At 35.1% G+C, this 22,618-nt stretch overlaps 1 protein-coding gene across 1 annotated transcript in view; it reads right to left on the bottom strand.

Annotated features, from left to right (window-relative positions):
- Nucleotides 1-842: 842 nt before the first annotated feature.
- The window catches only part of CENPC (centromere protein C), a 47,782-nt gene continuing 26,006 nt past the window's right edge, over nucleotides 843-22,618 (bottom strand). Inside the window, exons 12-19 of the mRNA XM_012760993.3 lie at nucleotides 22,411-22,493; nucleotides 16,754-16,813; nucleotides 14,202-14,306; nucleotides 13,375-13,503; nucleotides 11,005-11,100; nucleotides 8,478-8,632; nucleotides 2,102-2,192; nucleotides 843-1,034 (exon numbers count right to left, since the gene is read on the bottom strand). Coding sequence (XP_012616447.1) covers nucleotides 964-1,034; nucleotides 2,102-2,192; nucleotides 8,478-8,632; nucleotides 11,005-11,100; nucleotides 13,375-13,503; nucleotides 14,202-14,306; nucleotides 16,754-16,813; nucleotides 22,411-22,493 — 790 coding nt within the window. The 3' untranslated portion in view covers nucleotides 843-963. The remainder of the gene's footprint in view (nucleotides 1,035-2,101; nucleotides 2,193-8,477; nucleotides 8,633-11,004; nucleotides 11,101-13,374; nucleotides 13,504-14,201; nucleotides 14,307-16,753; nucleotides 16,814-22,410; nucleotides 22,494-22,618) is intronic.

Below are 22,618 nucleotides of genomic sequence, written 5' to 3'. Positions count from 1 at the left end.
ATAACAAACCTGAAAAGGGGGCTGGCCTAGGACCATGAAATATCAAATTCTTCAGAGTTAATGATAATTATAAAATGCTATCTATATCAAATAAACTTTGATTAGACTCTTTAGCTTAGGTTTATTTATTGATGTATTTCATTTTGATATTAAAAAGAGGAAGGAGAATACACACAGAAAGCAGTAGAAAAGGACACTGCCTCCAGCAGAAAATATGAACAAAAGCATGATAGAAAAAAGTTTATAAGTAATAAATAGATGTCATGTGAAGACAAAGACACCAGAGGTGAAGATACCATATGACAATAGAGGTAGAGATTGAAGTGCTATAGTTGTAAGCCAAGGAATGCCAAACAAAGATTGCCAGCAAACCACCAGAAGTTAAGAAAGGGGAAGGAAAGATTCTCCCCAGTAGGTTTCAGAGACATCATAGACCTGACAATACTTCAATTTCAGACTTCAAGTCTCCAGAACTAAGACAATAAATTTCTGTTGTTTTAAGTCATTCAGTTTGTGGTACTTTGTTACAGCAACCCTAGGAAACTAATACAAATAGATACCATTCACCACAGTCCTCTACTATTGGATTATTTAATGCTCAGTGATTTAAAACTAATATTTGGAAAAGGTTTTTTAAATGAATAAGTATATTGGTCAAATCTCTTCTGACAAAGAGATGTCCTATATTTGGTTTTTGTATTCTTTTCATATTATTAAAGTAATATCATAAATATGAGTATCACTATAGGCCATGTGTATAGTCATGGAAAAATTATAAGGTATAAGTGGGAGTTTGAAATGTTAATCAAATACAAATTTACACAAAACTAAATAAAATTTTTATTTTAAAACATCACAAGTAATTACAATAAATGCCCCAACTATACAAACTGTTTTTTATATATATATATATATATGTATATATATGTACACACACGAATATATTTAAACTTGCTTCACCTTTCATCTTTTTATCTGAGTAAAAAGAAGAACACTTTCCTCATTCAGGAGATTTTTGATGTTATAATAATTACCTAAAAGTAAAATGATAAGAAAAGAAAAATTACTTCCAGAGAAATCATTTCCTTTTGATTAAATATTTAGTCATCACCTGGCAGTCATAGTATGTAACATAAAATAAAAACAATTTACCTAACCCAAAGTAATTCATTTAATTCTATGAACTGAAAGACTTTAGAGTTAGCCACCATATGTAATCTTAAAAGGCTTGAAAGAATAAAAATTTCCCATCATTATGGTAATGAATGCAGAGATAAGTTAGACCAAGGTGCAGGAAAGGAAAATCTTTTTCTGAAACATATCTTTAATAGGTCTCTAGAACTGCTATGGATTCTCCTAAACCAGACATAATGCATATACAAGGTAAGAATAAAAGGTACAGCGTTAAGTAAAATAAAATATCATAATTTAAAAAGACAAGTGCTATTCTTAAATGAGGTAATAAATAACAGCAAAAGTGAACTATAGATGACAGCAAGAATCACATATGGCACATCTAGTAATACTGCGTACTACTACTGAGACTTTCTATATATTAGAAATTGATACATACTAAGATTAACCAAGTTAATAAATATAAAGTATTCAAAACAGTGCTGGCTGGCACATACTAAGGACAATATCAACATAGCTATTATTATTGTCTCCTTGTTCGCTTATATATCCTAAACTTTCAGAATGGATTAAAATACCTATTTCCAATGACTCGTGCTCTTCAATAGCTGGAGGAAGCTCACTGTTACGTGTGTTTAAAATAACCCAATAAAACTTGTTTGAGTACATAATTTCTTAGAGATAACACGGGTGAAATAATTTTCCTTCTACCCTGATATACAACATATCCTCTAAATAAATATTTTTATGTTCAGCAATAAACAACTCTTGTTCATTTTTCACGTACCAAAACACTAATACATTTACCTAATGGTAAAATTAAAGGACAATATGTATCAGACTGCTTTGGCATCAGTCATATCACACTTCATTTTGACCATGGTGGCTTCAATTTTCATAGTGCCCATGAACAATTATATAGATACTATTTAACTATGTAAAATAAAATGTCTTTCATTATGCTTACCTGAAGGAATATAGAACGAATCCCCAGTAGTTATTATATAAGATGTTTCATGTAAGGTACACAAAAGGTCACCAAAGTTAACATAAAAAACCTGTAAAATTAAAAATAAAAATCTTATTCCAAAGTGAACCATGACAACACCACTCCAAAGAACCTTAAAGAAAATGTGGTAGGCAAAATAAAAATTCCCTATAAATGCCTGTGCTCTAATCTACATAATCTGTAAATATATTACATTGCAAAGGGAACCCAAGAGAAGGAAACTATCCTTGATGATGTAGGTGGACCCAATCTAATTGTATGAGCCCTTAAAAATGGAGAACTTTTGATTGCTGGAAGCAGAGAAGCAATGAAGCAGGAGTCAGAGAAACTCAAAGCACGGAAAGGATTTGCACTGTTGCTGGCGCTAAAGATATGGTGGCCACAAGCCAAGGAACGTGCACTATTTCTAGAAGCCGAGAAAGATACCCTGGCTGACAGCCAGTGAGGAAAAGGGAACCTCAGTCCCACAACCACATGGAAATGAATCTGCCAACAATCTGAGTAAGAGTGGAAGCTGAATGAAAGCAGATTCATCCTCATAACCTACAGAAATGAATACAGACCTGCCAACACCTTGATTCCAGCTAATACCAGCCAAACCTGCCAGACTTCTAACCTATATAACTGAGATAATAAAAGGTTATTGTTTTAAGCCACTAAATCTGTGGTACAGTCATGGGCCACACAACGATGTTTTGGTCAATGATGAATCACATAAAACAGTGGCAGTCCTATAAAGTTATAATGAAGCTAAAAAAATCTTATTGTCTAGTGACAACTCAACACATCACTCATGTTTGTGGTGATGCTGGTGTAAACAAACCTATAGCACTGACAGTCTTATAAAAAGCATAGTACAATTATGTACAGCTGCAGTCCCCAACCCCCTGGGCCACGGACCAGTACCGGTCCCCTTCTGTGGCCTGTTAGGAACCAGGTCACACAGTATGAGGTGAGCAGTGGACAAGAAAGCGAAACTTCATCTGTATTTATGGCTGCTCGCCATCACTTGCATCACTGCCTGAGTTCCGTCTCCTGTCAGATCAGCGTTGGCATTAGTTGCAGGAAAACAAGCTCAGCGCTGCTCCCACTGATTCTGCATTATAGTAAGCTGTATAATTACTTCATTATATATTACAATGTAATAATATTAGAAATAAAATGTACAATAGTATAATTCGCTTGAATCATCCCCAAACCACACCCCCCACTCAGGTCTTTGGAAAAATTGTCTCCATGAAACTGGTCCCTGGTGTCAAAAAGGTTGGGGCCTACTGATGTACAGTATATAATATTTTATAAACAACTACTTGTTGGTTTATGTATTTACTATACTATACTTTTTTAAATTAGAGTGTACTACTTCTATTTATTAAAACAAAAAATCTTAACTGTAAAACACCTTCAGACAGATCCTTTAGAAGGTATCATTAGGAGATGACAGCTCCATGTGTGTTACTGTCTCTGCTGACCTTACAAGAGGACAAGATGTGGAGATGGAAAACAGTGACACCGATGATTCTAACCCTCTGTAGGAATAGGCTTATTGTGTTTGTGTTTAGTTTTTAATAAAAAAGTTTAAAAAGCAAAAAAAAATTTAAAAATTTAAAAATAGAAAAAAGCTTATAAAATGATATAAAAAATTTGTACAATTGTACAATATGGTTGTGTTTTAAGTATTACAAGAGTCAAAGTTTATGAAGTAATGTCAAATCTCACACTATATACATAGGTGGCACACTGGCAATTATTTGTTTTTTAGGGGGCAACTAAAATTAAGAAGTGTAAGGCCTTCAAACACTCAGATTCTATATCTTCCACCAAAATTCATATTTTAAAATCTTAAGCGCCCAATGTGATCATATTAGGAGGTAAAGCCTTTGGAGGCTAATTAGGTCATGAGGATAGAGCCTTCATGAATGGACTTAGTGCCTTCATAAAACACACAGATCAAGGTCAATAGTATTCCTGTTATAGCAGCCCAAACTGACTAAGACATCCATCAAGAATATTTTGCCTCAGATAATTATTTGTCCTCCTCCTTGTTTTTGCTACTTTGTACGATGAGCCTATATCAGAATAATATACAGCACTTACTCTGTGCCAAGCACTGTTCTGAACATTATATTTTTTATTCATTTAATGTATGTGCCTACTAACAAGACAAGTACTATTTTAATAGCTTTTCACAGATGAAGACACTGAGTCACACAGAGAAAGTAAGTAATTTTCCAACATCACAATGTAAATGGCAGAGCTGGGATTTGACTCAAGCACTTTGATTCCAGAATTCATTCTCTTAAACGCTATGATATACTGTGTCTTTAAATGGGAAAAATGTTCTGAAATGTTCTAAAGGTATTTTTATAACTTAATAAGAAAAAAATTTTCTCATTATATCCAAAAAAGAATGTGCCTCAATTGAAAAGACAAAAAAGTAACACCAGAAAGTCAAGCATAGGGACTGGCATAGTGGTTCATGCCTATAATATGAGCATTTTGGGAGGCCAAGGCAGGAAGATTGCTTGAATCCAGGTCTCCAAGATCAGCCTGGGCAATATAGCAAGACCCTATCTCTAAAAAAAAAAATAAAAAAAAAAATTTTTTTTTAATTAGCTGGGCATAGTGTTGTGTGCCTTTGGTTCCAGCTATTCAGAAGGCTGAGGCAGGACAACTGCTTGAGCCTACGAGTTTGAAATAGCAGTGAGCTATGATGATGTCATTGCACTCTAGCCCAGGCAACAGAGATAGATAGTCAGTCAAGCATACATTTCTAGATGTTTTTTCCTTATCTATTCAATTTGTCTAAGAATACAACTCCTCATTTTTGTAAATATTAAGAAGGCTTTTAAAATACACAAATAGATTGATAAACTCCCATAAATACCTAATAGCAACAACCAGCCCAGCCAAGAGTCTACTTCTCTTGTTCCACATTATTTTGAAATGCCCATCATCACAATTCATCTGCAAATATTTCTGTGTGTACTGAAAGATCAAATGTTTTAATAACATAATGACAATACTGTTATCACATCTAAAAATAAGTATTTAATATCAAATATCCAGTCAATATTCAAATTTCCAAATCATCTTTTAAACAACAGTATTTTTAGGGATTTGTTTTAATCAGGATCCAATTAAGAGCCACACACATTGCCTGCTTGATCTGTTTCTTAAATCTGCCAATCAATATTAGTGGCTCTTGATCAAAGGTGATTTTGCCCCTCAGGGGACCACTGGCAATTTCTGGAGACATACATCACAATAACTAGAGTGGTGCTAGTGAAATCTAATGGGTAGAGGCCAGGTGAGCTTCTAAATACCCTACAATGAATAGGCCAGCCCCTCTACAGCAAAGAATTATCCAGTCCAAAATATCAACAGTGCCATGGTTGAGAAACTCTGATCTACAGATTCTACCTGTTTGTCTCATTTTCATTTCTTAAAGTTTATTTATTGAAAAAAATCAAGCAGTTCATCTTTAAAATCCTTACACAACTGGATTTTACCAATTATATCCCCAGGTGTCATTTGAAAGGTTCAACCATCGTTTATTTCCTGTAAAATAATAGTTAGATCTAGAGACTTGATCAGATTCTGGTTTTATACTTGCTTTTGGTTTCCTGCATAGTCTTTGGGAATAGTTTGCTATCAAGTATGAAAAAAATATTCCAAGCTCAGACTCAGGCCTGGAATCAAGTATTTCTCTAAGGAATTGGTTTCTTTAAGTGGGTTGCTGTCATTTTTTTAGTTCTAGAACATATATTGTCTAATTTAAAAAATATTTCCAACTATTTTTCGTTGGGATTTTTATCCCTCCTCTGGAAATTCCGATTATTTGAATATGTGGCATGTTTTTCTCTGTTCTCCACATTATTTAACTTCAATAGTTTCTATTTCTCGATTTCTTCTTGATGTCTTCTGAAAGAGCTCGAAAACCAGCTCTTATAATTAATTTGTTAATCTTTCTGTGGTTTGATTTGACAAATATTATTATTGTTATTCTTTCTTTCTTATACATTCTCCAGCACTGTGTTTGAAGAAGAAGAAAAAGAGTTAAAGGCCTGTGCTGGTTCTCCATCTTGTCCCCTTTATTCCTTTTTTTCAAAAGAATATATTTGTAAGTGTGCTTCATGTTTAAAGATATAAAAATACTCCTCCTATTATTAAATAACTTTGATTTCCATCAAGTTTTTATTCTTTAGATTTTAATATTTTAGTCAGAAAAATAGAAGCTATATATAAGAACTTTATCTTGCATGTTTGCTTAAATGTTTATTACCCCCAAATTCTTCTCATGTGGATATTCTTCAAAATAACATGCTTAAACTATTATGGTTTTTAAATACTTAGTACAGTACCTGGAACACACAAGTGCTATATAACTGTTTATTTTATCATATAATGGTTTATCCCATTACTAAGCCAAAATAAAAATATAACCATTTTCTTCCTGTAACACATTTTAGTGGTTCTCATTTTTGCAATTATAGCTAATAGTACAATAACTACACATGTTCATCTTTCTTCCTTTTAAATTATTTCCCCTAGGAAAAATTTCCAGAAATGATATCCATGTCACAGGTTATGAATATTTTTCTAATAATTTCTACTAACTCAGTAATTATAAACTGTCATTTGGCTTCAAATGTGGATTCCTTTGAACATTAGCCAGGTTAAACACTTTCAAACATTTCCTATTCAAATTTCCTTTTGTACAATAAAGGTATTATAGCTTAATGGTGATACTGGTTAAATGAAGACATTTCATGTTTATCCTCATTATTAATTTATCACCATGCAGGCACCATCTACTGCTTTTAAAATGTGTTGTTTTTACTCTTTTAATAATAATTGGAGGCCTGTAACATTTTAAGATTGGATAGAGTATTTTTTAGTGTTTTAAATCAGGTTTCTAGTTATAATAATAATGTAATATAATAATCAATGTAAAAATAAATTAATCTTTGATCCTCCTATGTACCTTCTCTTTTCCTTGCCTAAATTTGCCCTTCTTTGTTAATGTAAACTCAAGGGTCTTCGCAGTTTTTTTCTCATTTTTGAATTTACTTTAATTTTGTCAGTAAAAAGAATCACTTTGAATGTGATACTTCAGTAACTCATGATTTCACAGATTCCTAAAATATCACATACTGAAAAATGTCCCTTAGTTATGTTTTTAAATGCTGATATAATGTTTAAATTCTTAAAATTTGATGCTTTTCAAATTCTCCAATTTTCAAATTCAAAATATAGAAATATGTAAGTGTGTGTGTGTGTGTGTGTGTGTGTGTGTGTATGACTATGTTGCAGAGGTGTGTCTCTCCAACTGGGAGAGGAGAAGAGAAACAGAAGGGGGGGCGGAGAGGGAGAGGGAAAGACAGAGAAAGACAGGGAGAGAAAGATGAGTGAGAGAAAGAGACAGACAGACAGACAGACTCACCTTGAATCTTGTAACTCCAGCCAGTAAAACTGTTATATATAATAGTATGTTATCTAGTACTCATTGAGTCAACTAGCTCTTAGTCCTCAGCATACTGCTAAATAGTTAAGTAATTTTTAAAAATCTCACTCATTTTTATTTTTTTTTTCAGGTTACCATTTTAAATTGATACATAATATATTTCTCAATTGCATAATGAGAGAAATGTGGAACTAGATTTAATCTCTATAATCCCCTCCAGCTCTAAAATTCTAATGATTTGTTTGCAAACCTATATTTTCAGATTATTTTAAGTAAAGATCCTTCCTTAAACTTCTGGACTTCAAGACTACGATGTTATACATAGAACAGATACTTTTAAGTAACTGTTGGTTGGGTGACTCTAAATAGATTTAACAAATAAAAACATTTCTCTGGCCAGGCGAGGTGGCTCACGCCTGTAATCCTAGCTCTCTGGGAGGCCGAGGCGGGCAGATTGCTCGAGGTCAGGAGTTCGAAACCAGCCTGAGCAAGAGTGAGACCCCGTCTCTACTATAAATAGAAAGAAATTAATTGGCCAACTAATATATATAGAAAAAATTAGCCGGGCATGGTGGCGCATGCCTGTAGTCCCAGCTACTCGGGAGGCTGAGGCAAGAGGATTGCTTGAGCCCAGGAGTTTGAGGTTGCTGTGAGCTAGGCTGACGCCATGGCACTCACTGTAGCCTGGGCAACAAAGCGAGACTCTGCCTCAAAAAAAAAAAAGAAAAAAAACATTTCTCTGTGTAGTGTGTGTAGTGTGGCAATAGGATTTCATTTGAGAAAAAAAAATTTAAAGTCTCATCAAATCCAATAAATCAGAGTTGCATCTATAGCGAAACTTATAAATATATGAAGAAATATACTCACCAATATATCTGGGCCAACATGCTGCTTTCCCTTTTCTTGATGTGGTCCTAATACCAATTTCCCAGTAGAAAATAAGGGTGTATCCAATGTTTTATATACTTTCAACTCACCATGCGTAACAAAAAATTGGTATGTATCTCGTGGCCTTATAAGATCTAGGTAAAAATAGTAATACTAATATAAAGCAATGGCAATGACATTGGTCAATGATATAACTTACATACACATATAGAACAAAGAGTTATTTCTAGATATAAACCTGCTTTAAAGAGATAGAACCGATCACATCATTGATTCTGGAGCTAGAAAGTCAGAGGTCAAATCCAGCCTCTGCCTTATAAGGATCATGACCTTAGGCAAGTTAATTAAGCTCCTTTCCTCTGCCTCAATTTCCTTTTCTGTAAAATGGAATAATAAAAATTCATCTACATTAATTAGTTGGTGTGGATATCAAAGAATTAATGTGTGTAAACTATTTAAAACATTGTATGGCACAAAGTCAACACTTCGTTAGTCTTAGTTTTTAATAATGGCAACATTATTTCTACTATAGCTGAGACAGAAAATAAGATTAATTGAGATATAAGAAAGAATTCCTATTTTTAAAAAGTTTAAAATAAAGTCAAAACATGTCCCTTCTCTGCACAAAACACTCTAGTGACTTCCCATCTCACTCGCTGGAAAGGCCAACCTCCTTTCAATGGCATTGGAAGTCCTACATGATCTAAATTTCTATTTCTTCCCTCATCTCCTAATCTCTCCCCTTCTGTTACTCTATTCACACTGGCCTCCGTGAATATATGAAGTACATTCCTACCACAGGGCCTTTGAACTACTGTTCCTTCCGCATGAGATGCTCTTTCCCTGGAAAGCCACATATTTTGCTTTCTCACCTCCTCCAGTCACTTAACTAGAGAGGTAGCTCTTGGATCAACCTATAACACAGCAACCTCTTTCCCACACCATCTCCAGCATCACCTCCCACACCCCTTACCCTGCTTTATTTTTATCTACAGCACTTATTACTATCTGATGATTCATATATCTGTTCATCTATTTATTTTCACTTTTTAGCACACAAGAATATAAGCATATTGAGGTACAGAGACTTTATTATGTTTGCTGCTGTATTCCCAGTGCCTAAAACAATTCCTGGCACATAGTACTCAATAGACATGATTTGAGTAAATGAGTAAGTAAATGAATGTTGAGTGAATAAACGAATAAATGGATCAGGAGCTTGACTCCAATTATACTGCCAAAAATAAAAATTTTTAAATAGCCCCCAAGTGTATCATCACTATGCCAATATATTTTTTTTTCTGTTTGCTTGACTAATAAGACCTTTATTTATCAGGTAAAAGCTATGAGAAACCAGAGTTCTGTTACTCAGAAATTACTATCTCGCTTTCAAAAATTTCCCTTTTACTCACAAACCTTTCTAGATCTATAATAAACATTCTTCTCTCACCAGCTTCTGATTTTATTTTCCTGGATATTTTGGAATGTAAGTGATCCCATAGACTACAGATACAGAAAAATACACAGATATAAGAAATAGATAAAAAATGAACTTCTGATAACACTCGTAACTTTTCTAATCTGGTAGAGTACAGCAATGTTTTTTTAAGACACTACACTAAACAAAACTCTGTTTCCAGAAAATAATCTGAATATAGAAATAACTTGGCTAAGCTGTTAAGATGTCAAATGGAACCAATTTCATAGTCAAAATTTTAAGTGGGAATACTATTGCCTCTTTTTCTGGTTTGACTTAAATATATTCTGACTTAATACAAATAATCCTCAGTAATCAGTGACACAATCATAACTAACAGTTGTTAAAATATTTAAATATTTCCTATATGTAAATATTGCCTGGTTGGTAAATAGCTGAGTATTCCCTAAACCCCTACCCCACTATAGTCCATCTCTTAGAACCTTCCATAGCTTTCCAGAGACTGAATACTTAATGCATATCTAATATACCTAAAGGTTTCAAGGACCTTGTTGTCAGCCTTAAGGCTAAAGCTGGCATTTGTATGAATGACTGATGTCCTTGCTAGTCATCCTCACCAAGGTTTCATGTCTCAAGTACCATTATTGGCATCCACAAGCCCAGAAGGTTGTCTGTCCCCTGCTCTCAATCCCTGCCTAGCCCCACAGAGTGTACCCTTGGGTTTGTCAGCTAACTTGCTACAATTCCCCAGAAACAGCCCCTGTCCCTATATGTCTTCCTGGTCAATGAAGGCCTAGAGCGTTAGGAAAGACAATACTTCTGATGACAGCACTTGTACCCTAGTAGACAAATGCATGGTACTACATATCCCCTAAAGGTTGTCTGCCATCAATACTCCCCCACAACTGTCCTCACATAGGCTACTTAATGGAATTAGATCCTCTACTGGATGTTAGCACTGAAAGAATTCAGGATAGAAAGAGAAAATAGATAAGTTGATCATCAGGCAGGCAGTTTGTTATTACTAGTAGTTTAATTAAGTATTTCCAATACCATCCCTGATCTTACCCATGGGAATAATGTCTCTTGTTTCTGGGTCCTTTACTCTTGTTGGCTGCAAAGGATCTCCTAGAGGTATATCCAGATTTACCATTAATCTACTCTCTGCAAAAGAAATATCATTGAAATACAAACCAGTTACTTAAAATTCTTCTTAATTATTAAAAAGTTCAGTACAAAATATAGGTATAGAGAAGTTATAAAAGAAATATGCCAGAGGCATAACAGTCTCTTTCTGCTTATAAATGATCACTCTGATAAACCAAAATTCAAATTCAAAAACCTACATTTTTTTTTTAATGGATGGGGTCTGGCTGTACTGCCCAGGCTGGTATCAAACTCCTGGCCTCAAGCGTTCCTCCTGCCTTAGCCTCCCAAAGTGCTGGGATTAGAGTTGTGAGCCACCACCAAAAAATCTAGTGACCAAAAAATCTAGTGATTTAATAAAGAAGCAAATACCTTAAACTTCCTATTTTCTGTAAACCTATCATAACATGTCAACTTGAACTCTTATATCATCAAGAAGTTAAATGATGTTTTACAAATTCTCTAAGAGAGCTGGAAGTATGTAATAAGAAAGCATTCTTTAGGGTTCAGGAGCAAGATGATGGACTACAAGCAGCCTGTGCATGCTGCTGTCAAGGAGAGGATGTAAAATTGCAGGTGGATGCCCACCTACAGACAGGTCTTCTTGGAAAGAGCACTGTGAATCACTGGAGAAATGACGGGGGACATTCAGAGTGAAGGTCAAGGTGATAGGGAGATCCATTCTGCAAGACAGGAATGTACCTGGGGGCGGCATCCACACATGGGGAAAGACATGAGGAAGGAGCCCTGGAGTTCCATGTTCCCCCTAAGGAATTTCATAGCCACAGGTGGTGCCTTACCTGGTATGATGGGGAAGAGGGGGAAGAGGGAAAGAAAGTTTTCTAGCAATAAACTTCTAGAATGAACAGAAATCTACTACAATAAGGGGCCATTCCTAGAACCTGTGAGTGTGACCTTATAAAGGGCTATTATTCCTAGAACCTGAGTATGATCTTATTTGGAAAAAGGGTGTTTACAAGATGTACTAAAGGCTTCTGAAATGAGATCATCCTGGATTATCTGGTTGGGCTCTAAATCCAGTGAAATGTGTCCTTATAAGAGACACACAGAGAAGAAATATAAGAGGAGAGATCCACATGAAGGTGAGGAACTGATTAGCGCTATGCAGTTACAAGCCAAGGAATACCTAGAGAACCAGAAGGTAGATGGAGTACAGCCATACCAATATCATGATCTCAGAATACTGGCCTCTAGAACTGTGAGAATAAATTTCTCTTGTTTTCTGCCATCAAGTTTGTGGTAATTTGTTGCAGCATTCCTAGGAAACTAATACACTGGATGAAACCCAAAAGCATGCTAAGTGAAGAAAGCCAGTCACACAAGATCACCTATATAATTCCATTTATATGAAATGTCCAGAATGGGAAAATCTATCAACACAGAAAGCAGATTAGTATTTGCCTTAAGGCTAGGGGGTTGGAAGGAAATGGGAGTGAGTGCTAGGGGATATGGGGGATCTTTCTGAGGTGATGAAATAGTCTACAGTTGATTGTGGTGATAGTCACACAATTCTGTGAATATACTAAAACCATTGAATTATACATTTTAAATGAGTGAAGTGTATTTAAATTATATTTCAATAAAACTTTTTAAAAAATTAAAAAAGGGCCAGGCGCAGTGGCTCACACCTATAATCCTAGCCCTCTGGGAGGCCAAGGCGGGAGGATCATTTGAGCCCAGGAGTTCAGACCAGCCTGAGCAAGAGTAAGACCCCATCTCTACTAAAAAAATAGAAAGAAATTAGCTGAACAACTATAATATATATATATATATATATATTAATTAATTAACCGGGCATGGTGGCGCATGCCTGTAGTCCAGCTATTCAGGAGGCTGAGGCAGGAGGATCGCTTGAGCCCAGGAGTTTGAGCTTGCTGTGATCTAGGCTGATGCCATGGCACTCTAGCCCAGGCAACAGAGTGAGACACTGTCTCAAAAAAAATAAATAAATAAATAAATAAAAATAAATAAATAAAAGACTTCTTTAAAATGTCTTTTGTAACCTTAGTTTGGACATGAAAAAGATAAGCTTCATTTGACAGAGCAATTTACTCATGAGGAAATGTTTTATACTATACTATTAATAAATTTTTAATGAATAAAATTATCTTCCAAAATTTAAAAAAAAGTTAACATTAATAAATAAATTTTGCCTATAGTATCAGGTCTGAAGTTTTTAGAAGTAAATTTCAAATTTTATAAAGAGCTTCTTCTCAAAGCACTCTTATTTAAAATAAAATCTAAAAGTTACTTTCAGAAACAAATTCATACTTCTTTCATCGTTATCAAGACAGATCCTTTTCTGCATAGCTATTTTGTTGACTTTTCCCTCGTTTCCTTTTGCCTTCCTTTTAGACGGTATTATATCTGGGGATAGTATTCCACTAATCACAAATCCTCCTGAAATACAATAATAAGAAATGCAAAATATATACAGTAAGAAGTAAACCTCAAAGCAAAACTCTTTATTAATACAGCACATTGGCTTTCAAAATACCAAAGAATATATTATAGTTAACAGTTCAAATAACAACCAATTTCACTTATGTCTCTACCACACTAAATCTAGAAACACTGATAAAACATTACTGGATGATCTCTGTTGCTTACTTGAAATCAGTCATCAGAGTAAATGTTAAAACAAAAACAAAAAAGGCTAGCAATGAACTATTTATTGAAATCCACATGTAAGTTTAGTCCTTTGACTTACTTGATTTCCACCAAACAAAGGAAACAACTTTAAGATAACGCTATACTTGGTTGCTTACCATAAACCATTTTGTAGAAAAATATGAGAAAATGGTTGATAAGCATAATGGGAACTACTTTTCCAATCTAATGCTTTATTTTATGAAATTAGAAACCTTGTCAGATAATATAGAATAACAACACTTATAAAGTCACACAAATAACTACCAAGGAGAAAAAAAATACCAGCATCTCTAATCAGACAAATCTGGATTTGAATCCTATTCTTATCATTTTGGGGGAAGGTGATAATTAAATGAGGTAGTGTATGTAATGTGTAACACAGTACCTGGAACATAGTACACATAAATTTGTTGCAGATAGACATTACAGCATAAATTAAGTTTTACCTGATGGCCTTCCCTTATAATCTATTCGCTCGCCTCGCCAGTATTCCAAAGGTTTCAAACGTATTCTCTTGGTCCTGCGAACATTTGGTGTGTTGGAGGGCAATACTGTAAAAAGATGTCAGACAAAAATGTACACATGTAAATGTGCAGTTGAGAATACTTAGCAGTAGAAAGATTCATATTACCATTTAGAACATAAATACTTTTTTTAGAACATGAATGTTTTTCTAAACAAGACAAAAAAAAAAAAAGATATATTTGTTCTAATAATTGAATAAATGCCAATGAAAAAACTGGCTACCAGACCGGCAAAGATTTAAAAATTTGATAATGTCCAGGGTTGACAATGTTAAAAGTACACTCATCTTACCTGAACAATGCAAGGTTCTGCAGGTTATTAAGTATGGAATGTCCAATTTCATTAAGTATAAAGTTTGACAGCTGATATCTCTGACATTTTACTTTGACACTTGTTTTGGGGGTTTTTTTATTGTGAAGGTACTTCTTCATTCTTTCAAACACATATTTTGGCTTGTGATTATCTTTCAAATTTTTTTAGAGCAATTTTTGTAAGACTATGAATAACTCAAAAATTTATGTTATTTTTGAATATGAGTTCCACTGTGGAGCCAATGCAACACAGACAACTTGATATATCAACAAGTGTTTGGGAAGGATGTGGCTAATGAACACACGGTATGTCAATGGTTTGAGAAGTTCTGTTCTGGTGATTTTAATCTTGAAAGTGAGCCATGTGAGTAACCTAAGACAAGGTGGATAATGATGAGGCGAATGCTGTGGTGGAAGTGAATCTATCTCAACCTACATGTGAATTAGCAGCAAGGTTTGACATTATTATTCTAACAACATTGGATCATTTGAAACAAATCAGCAAAGTAAAGAAGCTGGATAGATGGATTCCATATGAATGAAATGAGTGTCAGAAGAGAAATCATCTTGAAGCTTGCCTTTCTTTGTTGTCGTGACAAAAGGCAAACCATTTCTATAACATATTGTTATGTGTGATAAAAAATTGATTCTATTTTACAACCGCAAGTGTTCAGCACAATGGTTGGATAAAGATGAAGTGCCGAAACACAGTCCAAAACTGAATAGTCATCAAAAAAAGCTAATGTTGTCTGTTTGGTGGTCCAGTGCTGGTATTATCCACTACAGCTTCATGAAACCTGGTCAATCGATTACGGTAGATGTCTACTGCAACCAACTGTATGAAATGATGAGGATGCTTGTAATTAAGCAGCTGCAATTGATCAACAGAGACAGGCCAATCCTCTTGCAAGACCACATCTCAAAAAACAATGCTGTTCAAACTACAGAAGCTGGACTTTGGATGATCATCCACCATAGTCACCAGAATTTGCACCAAGTGACTACCATTTCTTCCAGGCTTTGGACCACTTCTTGCAAGGAAAAATATGCAATTCTCAACAAGCTGTGGAAAATGCCTCTCACGATTTCATTGCCAGTCACTTTTCAGGCTTCTTTGCTGCTGGCATAAGCAAGCTACTGTTAAGATGGCAAAATGGTGTTGACAGTTTAGGCATATATTCTGCTTCTTGTCTGAGATACAGTAAACTATTGATTTTAAATGGGACATTTCATATTTAATGGCCTAATATATACCTGACTGAATTTGTTGGCTGTATTATCAAAATCCTATATTCTTACCTATTTTTTTGTTTGGTAGAGCTATCCAGAAGCTGTCCAAAAGGCAACCAGAAGCTGCCTACTACTCTTAGGTATAATGCTTGATTTTCCTCTCTGTGAATACTGGAAGTCCTGCTCAGGGACATTTTATTTCCCTTTGTCTACTCCTGACTCCACTCATCACTCATCATTTCACTTTAGGACAAGCATTAAATATTGAGAGGTATAGCAGTCTTTCTTCATATGGGCCCACGAAATGCTAACTGACAAAACATAAATTCTGGATGAAGCAATGAAAAAGCTTCACTCCTACTGGTTCTCTTCAGGTACAAGTGTGAGAGCAGGCACAGCCTCAAGTATAGGGAAGAACACAGTGCCTCCAATGTCACACAAAAGTGGGAGCTCCCATGAATCTTGACTGGCAAATATCTCTTTGGGAACCACAGATTTTTAATCCTCACATGGGCCTCTCCACAAGTTTTACAGTTCCCAGCTTTGCTTACTTACCGTTCTAGCTACTGATTTGTTTAGGAGTTAATTAGATGTAAGTGGAAGGAGAAGCTATCAGGGACACCATCTGCCTAGCAGTTATATTTTCTTTAAAATTTTCCACCCTAGTTTCTTAGATTCAGTGGGATCATATTCCCCACTATTGGGCAAAAGGTGAGAGGACTACAGGATTTATAAATGGACAAAAGACTAACTCAGTGGCTTGTGATGATTTACTGTGAAATTCATGAAAACTAAGTACATAATTTTAATTTAGCCACTAAATCAAATAATAGTATGTCCCCCACTTAAAAAAATTAAGTTATATTTAGAAACAGAGATTTAATTATAGCATTATCCTCTCTGGAAATGTTAAAAGAGAAAAATAATATTACCTAATTTGTGATGTATTTTGTTCTCTGGTATCACTTTAGATCTTTTTACTCTTGAGTCATCTACAAAAAGCAAAAGATAGTATCATGAGAAATGGCTGCAAACTCCAAGTTGACTTAAAAGTCATGGAGATTTCTCAAAGCATTAAAAGTAGACCTACCATTCAATCCTACTACTCAGTATCTACCCAAAGGAAAAGAAGTCATTATATCAAAAAGTCACATGCACTTGTATGTTTATCCCAACACAATTCACAATTGCAAAGATATGAAATCAACCTAAGTGCCCATCAACCTAGATAAGATAAATAAAATGTGATATATATATCACCCATATATTTATACCATGGAATACTACTCAGCCAGTCAACGAAAAGAATGAAATAATGTCTTTTCCAGTAACTTGGATGAAACTGGAGTCATTATCCTGTGTGAAGTATCTCAGGAACATAAAAACAAATACATCATGTTTTTACTTACAAGTGGGAGCTAAATGCTGGATATACGTAATCATACAAAGTGGCATAATGGACACTGGACTAAAGACTCAGAAGGGGAGAGAGGGGGTGAAGGATGAAAATTCACCTGTTGGGTACAATGTACAACATTTGGGAGTCAGGCACACTAAAAGCCCTAATTTAACCACTATATAATTCATCCATGTAACAAAAAAACCACAAGAATGTTCCCCCAAATCTAATGAAATTTTTAAAAATTAGAAACCTAAAATGGAAGTTTAAAATTAGGCAAATCATATGAGCCAGGTAGAGAATAAATATTATCAATAAACAAAAAAAAAAAAAAAAAAAGGAAAAATAGTGTATCATATCTATAGACTTTGTTACTATAAATATATATGAAGAGTATAACAGTTGTAGAGTGCTGGTGCCTCACATCTATAATCTCAGCACTCTGCGGTAGGAGAAATGCTAGCAGTCAGGAGTTTGGGACCAGCCTAGGCAACATAGCAAGATGCCATGTCTACAAAAAAATTAATAAATTAGCCAGACGTGGTGGGCATCAGTGTTACAAGCTTGCAGTCCAGCTACTCAGGAGGCTCAGGTGGGAGGATCGCTTGAGCCCAGGAATTCTAGGTTACAGTGAGCTATAACTGCTACTGCACACTAGCCTGTCAGCCTGGGGCATCATTTCTGTAGTATTCCTGTCAAATACGCTTGGCACACATTGGATCATGAGGAAACATCAGACTCAGGATGAAGGTCATTCTAAAGAATAAAAAGCCTGTACTCCTTAAAAATGCCAGTGTCGAGGAATTTAGGAAAAGACTGAGGATTGTTCAGTGTTGAAGGAAACTGAAGGAACATGACAGCTAAATGTCTCCCTCCCAGGGCTAGGCAGAGTGGCTCATGCCTGTAATCACAGCACTTTGGGTGGCCGAGGTGGGAGGATCGTTTGAGGCCAGGAGTTCAAGAGCAGCCTGGGCAACACAACATTTTATAATAATAATAATAAAAAAAGAAATTAGCTGGGCATAGTGGCATATAACCTGTAATCCTAGCTACTCAGGAGACTGAGGTGGGAGGATCACTTAAGCCCAGGAGTTCAAGGTTACAGTGAGCTGTGATCATGCTACTGCACTCCAGCCTGGGTGACAGAGCAAGACTCTGTCTCTAAAATAAATAAATAAACAACTGCAGTCCATGATCCATGACTAGATTCTGAGCCAGCAGGGTAAAAAGAACTACTGGTGAAATTTGAATAGAGTCCCTAAATGAATAGCAGTGTTGTATTAATGTTGTTTTCCTTATTTGGATGACAGGGGGTGATTATGTTCTTGTCTTGCTAAAATACATAATAGGGTATTTTAAGGAAAATAATACATGTCTACAGCTCCCTCTCAAATAGTTCAAAAAAGATGAACAATAATAAATGTGTAAATATTTATGTAGAGGAGGCAAGGAGGTAAATGGAACAATGTTATAAAATGTGGACAACTGTGAAATCTGAATAAAGAGGATATGCAATTTCTGCATAAATTTGAAATTATTTCAAAACAAATCATTTTTTAAAGCAGCTAATACAGAGATATCTCCTGAATTTCAAAGATTAAAGAACCCTAATAAGCCTAGGGATGGAAGAAAACAGGTTATCCACAAAGAAAAAAAGAAATAAGCTGCCATCAAATTTCTATTCATAAGCATTAGCTCTCATGAAGCAAAACAGCAGTGGCCAGATAGTTTAAAAGAAAAAAGATCATGACTCAAGATTATTTTTCCTATCTGATTGGTGGTTCATTGTGTTAAAAAAAAAAATCCTGAGTCCTTGCTAGTGTGATAATGCAGAATGTCTACCAACTTTACAAAGAAGTAACACACATACCTGTTGACAATAAGTATAAAGGGAAAAATACTAACACAAGTCAAAAATAATTCAATTATGTGCTATTTCTAAGCCAGTTTTAGTTCTCTAAGAATGGTTAAATAAAAGGATGAACAAAGATAAAAGAAACAACCAACCAAAAGAAAGCAGAGGTCACATTATTAATATTAGGCAAAATAGAATGCAAAGTAAAAAGCAATTAATAGGATCAAGAACATAAATTTGACAAAAGCAGGTATATTCCATATAAAGGCTTGCAAGTTCAGTAACAGCACTGAAATGTACATTTCAGTGTACAACAAAGACTGCAGGAAATACAAGAAACTGACAGACCATGTGGTAGGAACACTTTACTTCAACTCTAGCAGTTATTAATAGACCTCAAACCAACAGTAAGGATACAAATAATCAGAATAATATCAAACTTAACATGTCTAAATCTAATATCTGGTTCTTTTCCCCCAAATGAACTCTTTTTTAATAACTCCCAAATAAGGTTATAAAAATGCCATTCCTTCAGATGCTCTGGCCAAAAATCTTGATGTTATTCCTGACACCTTTCTCTTACACTCCATATCCCATCCATCAGGAAATGCTGTTGACTCTGCCTTCAAAACTACTTAAAAATCTTACTACTGCCCTCCACTTTCTATTGCTACCACCATGGTCCAAGCCACCATCTCTCACCAGAATTATTTTAATACCTCACCAACTAGTCTTCCTGCTTCCGACCTTTCCCTGCCCGCTCAATTCCATCAGTCCACTCCTTACACAGCAGTCACAGTGATTCTGTCAGGTCATGTCTCTCCTCTGCTCAAAACCCTCCAATGACTTCCCATTTCTCCTAGTAAAAGTCAAAAGTCCTTACAATAGCCTTTAACATCCTATGTGAGCTTTCATTCTGTTAACTCTGTGACATCATCTCCTAACCCCTTCTCTTCCTCTGCTCTATCCCCCTGGCCTCTCTGATGTTCCTTAATCAAGACAGACCCTTTACCAGATCAGAACCTTTGTCCTTGATCTTCCCTCTGTCTGGGACACTACCCAGACAGCTGCATGGTTTGCTATCTCACCTCTTCTACATCTTTGCTCAAATGATCACTTCCTCAGTAAAGGTCTTCTTTATTCATCTACCTAAAAATGTAGCTTCCATTTCCCACCCTAAAACCCCTGCCTTTTCTTCCCTTAACATCCAAGAAATCACAAATTTTTGCTCTCTTTTTATATTGTCTACCATCTGTCCCTCCAGGAAGTAAGTTCCAGGAGGACAGGAATTTTTGCCAGTTTTGTTCATTGCCAAATCCCTAAGCCCCTAAAAGAATATACAGTAAGTATTCCATAATATTCTATAAATAATTAAAAATTGTGTAAAGGCCGGGCGCTGTGGCTCACGCCTGTAATCCTAGCTCTTGGGAGGCCGAGGCGGGCGGATTGCTCAAGGTCAGGAGTTCAAAACCAGCCTGAGCAAGAGCGAGACTCCGTCTCTACTATAAATAGAAAGAAATTAATTGGCCAACTGATATATATATATAAAAAAAAAAAATTAGCCGGGCATGGTGGCGCATGCCTGTAGTCCCAGCTACCCGGGAGGCTGAGGCAGAAGGATCACTCGAGCCCAGGAGTTTGAGGTTGCTGTGAGCTAGGCTGACGCCACGGCACTCACTCTAGCCTGGGCAACAAAGTGAGACTCTGTCTCAAAAAAAAAAAAAAAAAAAAAAAAATTGTGTAAATATTCAAAGTATATTCAAAAAATATATCCACTTGTTATCGACAAAATAATCACTGGATATATATTTTTAAGTCCATATCTGTACACAAAATATTCCCTTTTTCAAGCCCCCATGGAAAACTTATTAAAACTAAACATACACTAGAACAAAAAGAAAATCTTAACGAATTCAAATAATAAATAATACTAGCCAATTTTTCCAGAATAGTGAAATGAGACATTAACGAACAAGAACAAAAAGCCAAAACACAACTTCTTAGAATAACAGCCACAATTGGGTATTTAACATACACCAGATATTAAACTAAACAAGGAACATATATTCACCATTATATATTATATATCACCATTATATATATATCATTATTTATATATTATATATATATGATCATAATATATATCACCAAAATATATTCAACATTATATCAACTTATGGGATTGTAACTGACATTACCATTTTACAGATAGGAAAACTGAAGTTAAGAACACTGAAATTTCTTACTCAAGATAACATAACTAGCTCTCTGGGAAGCCGAGGCAGGCGGATTGCTCGAGGTCAGGAGTTCAAAACCAGCCTGAGCAAGAGCAAGACCCCGTCTCTACTATAAATAGAAAGAAATTAATTGGCCAACTGATATATATATAAAAAATTAGCCAGGCATGGTGGCACATGCCTGTAGTCCCAGCTACTCGGGAGGCTAAGGCAGAAGGATTGCTTGAGCCCAGGAGTTTGAGGTTGCTGTGAGCTAGGCTGACGCCACGGCACTCACTGTAGCCTGGACAACAAAGTGAGACTCTGTCTCAAAAAAAAAAAAAAAAAAAGGATAACATAACCAGTAAGTAATAGAGCTGGATTCAATTCCAGGTCCCTGAATCTGGAGACCAAGCTCTTGACTGATGCATTCTTTTAAGTAACTGCTGGTTCAAAGAAAAATCACTATAAATTAGAGTATACTAACAATGACACCACATAGCAAAACCTATAAAATGAAGCTAAAACCATAGTCAGGAAAAACCATTACTTTTTCTTTATCAAATAAATAGGAGAAAAATATACAAAGTATTCAAGTTAAAACAAAAAAATAAAATAAATCTAAAGATGGGGAAAAATAATTTAAAAGGACAAAGAATTAGTGAATTAGGAAATAAAAAACAATATAACAGATTATATCCAAGCTCACACTTTTTCGGATTATAAAATTCTCTATTAAGAGACATTTTAAAAACTTTAGTATAGAAAGTTTCAAACATATTGAAAATAGAGAAAATAGTATAAATGAATCCAATACACCCATTGTTCCACTTCAGTAATCTTCCTTCACATATATACCCTTATCAGCTTAACAATTTTAAATACTGGAGGAGATACTTAAATACCAATATTTCATTGTGTCCTTAAAAAAACAAACTGTCATTTGTTATCTCTCTCTCACCTAAGTATAGGGTCTTACAAATCTCTAACTATCTAACATGGGTCTCAAGAGTAGGTACTCAATGTACATTTGCTATCAGTGATGATTTAAATAAAATATAACACACCTTATTCCTATACATGTCATAAAAATCAAGGCAGTTGAAAATAATAACTTACCTGAACTTTCCCAAACTTTCTCATCATTCACATCAGAATTCTTCTTTACAGACATTAAATAATTCTTGATCCTGGAAGGTCCACTTAAGAGGAGAAAAAAAAAACCAACTCACAAAATTTATGCTTTTATAATACATCTAATGTATCTACCTTAACAATCATTTTTCTCCTAAAACTGCCAGAGATTTCTTTCTCATAAAATCAATAA

This window comes from Microcebus murinus, chromosome 26 (assembly GCF_040939455.1).
Source record: "Microcebus murinus isolate Inina chromosome 26, M.murinus_Inina_mat1.0, whole genome shotgun sequence".
Lineage (NCBI taxonomy): Eukaryota > Metazoa > Chordata > Mammalia > Primates > Cheirogaleidae > Microcebus > Microcebus murinus.
The sequence above is the reverse complement of the archived record's forward strand: the minus strand, read 5'-3'. Positions and strand labels throughout refer to the sequence as shown.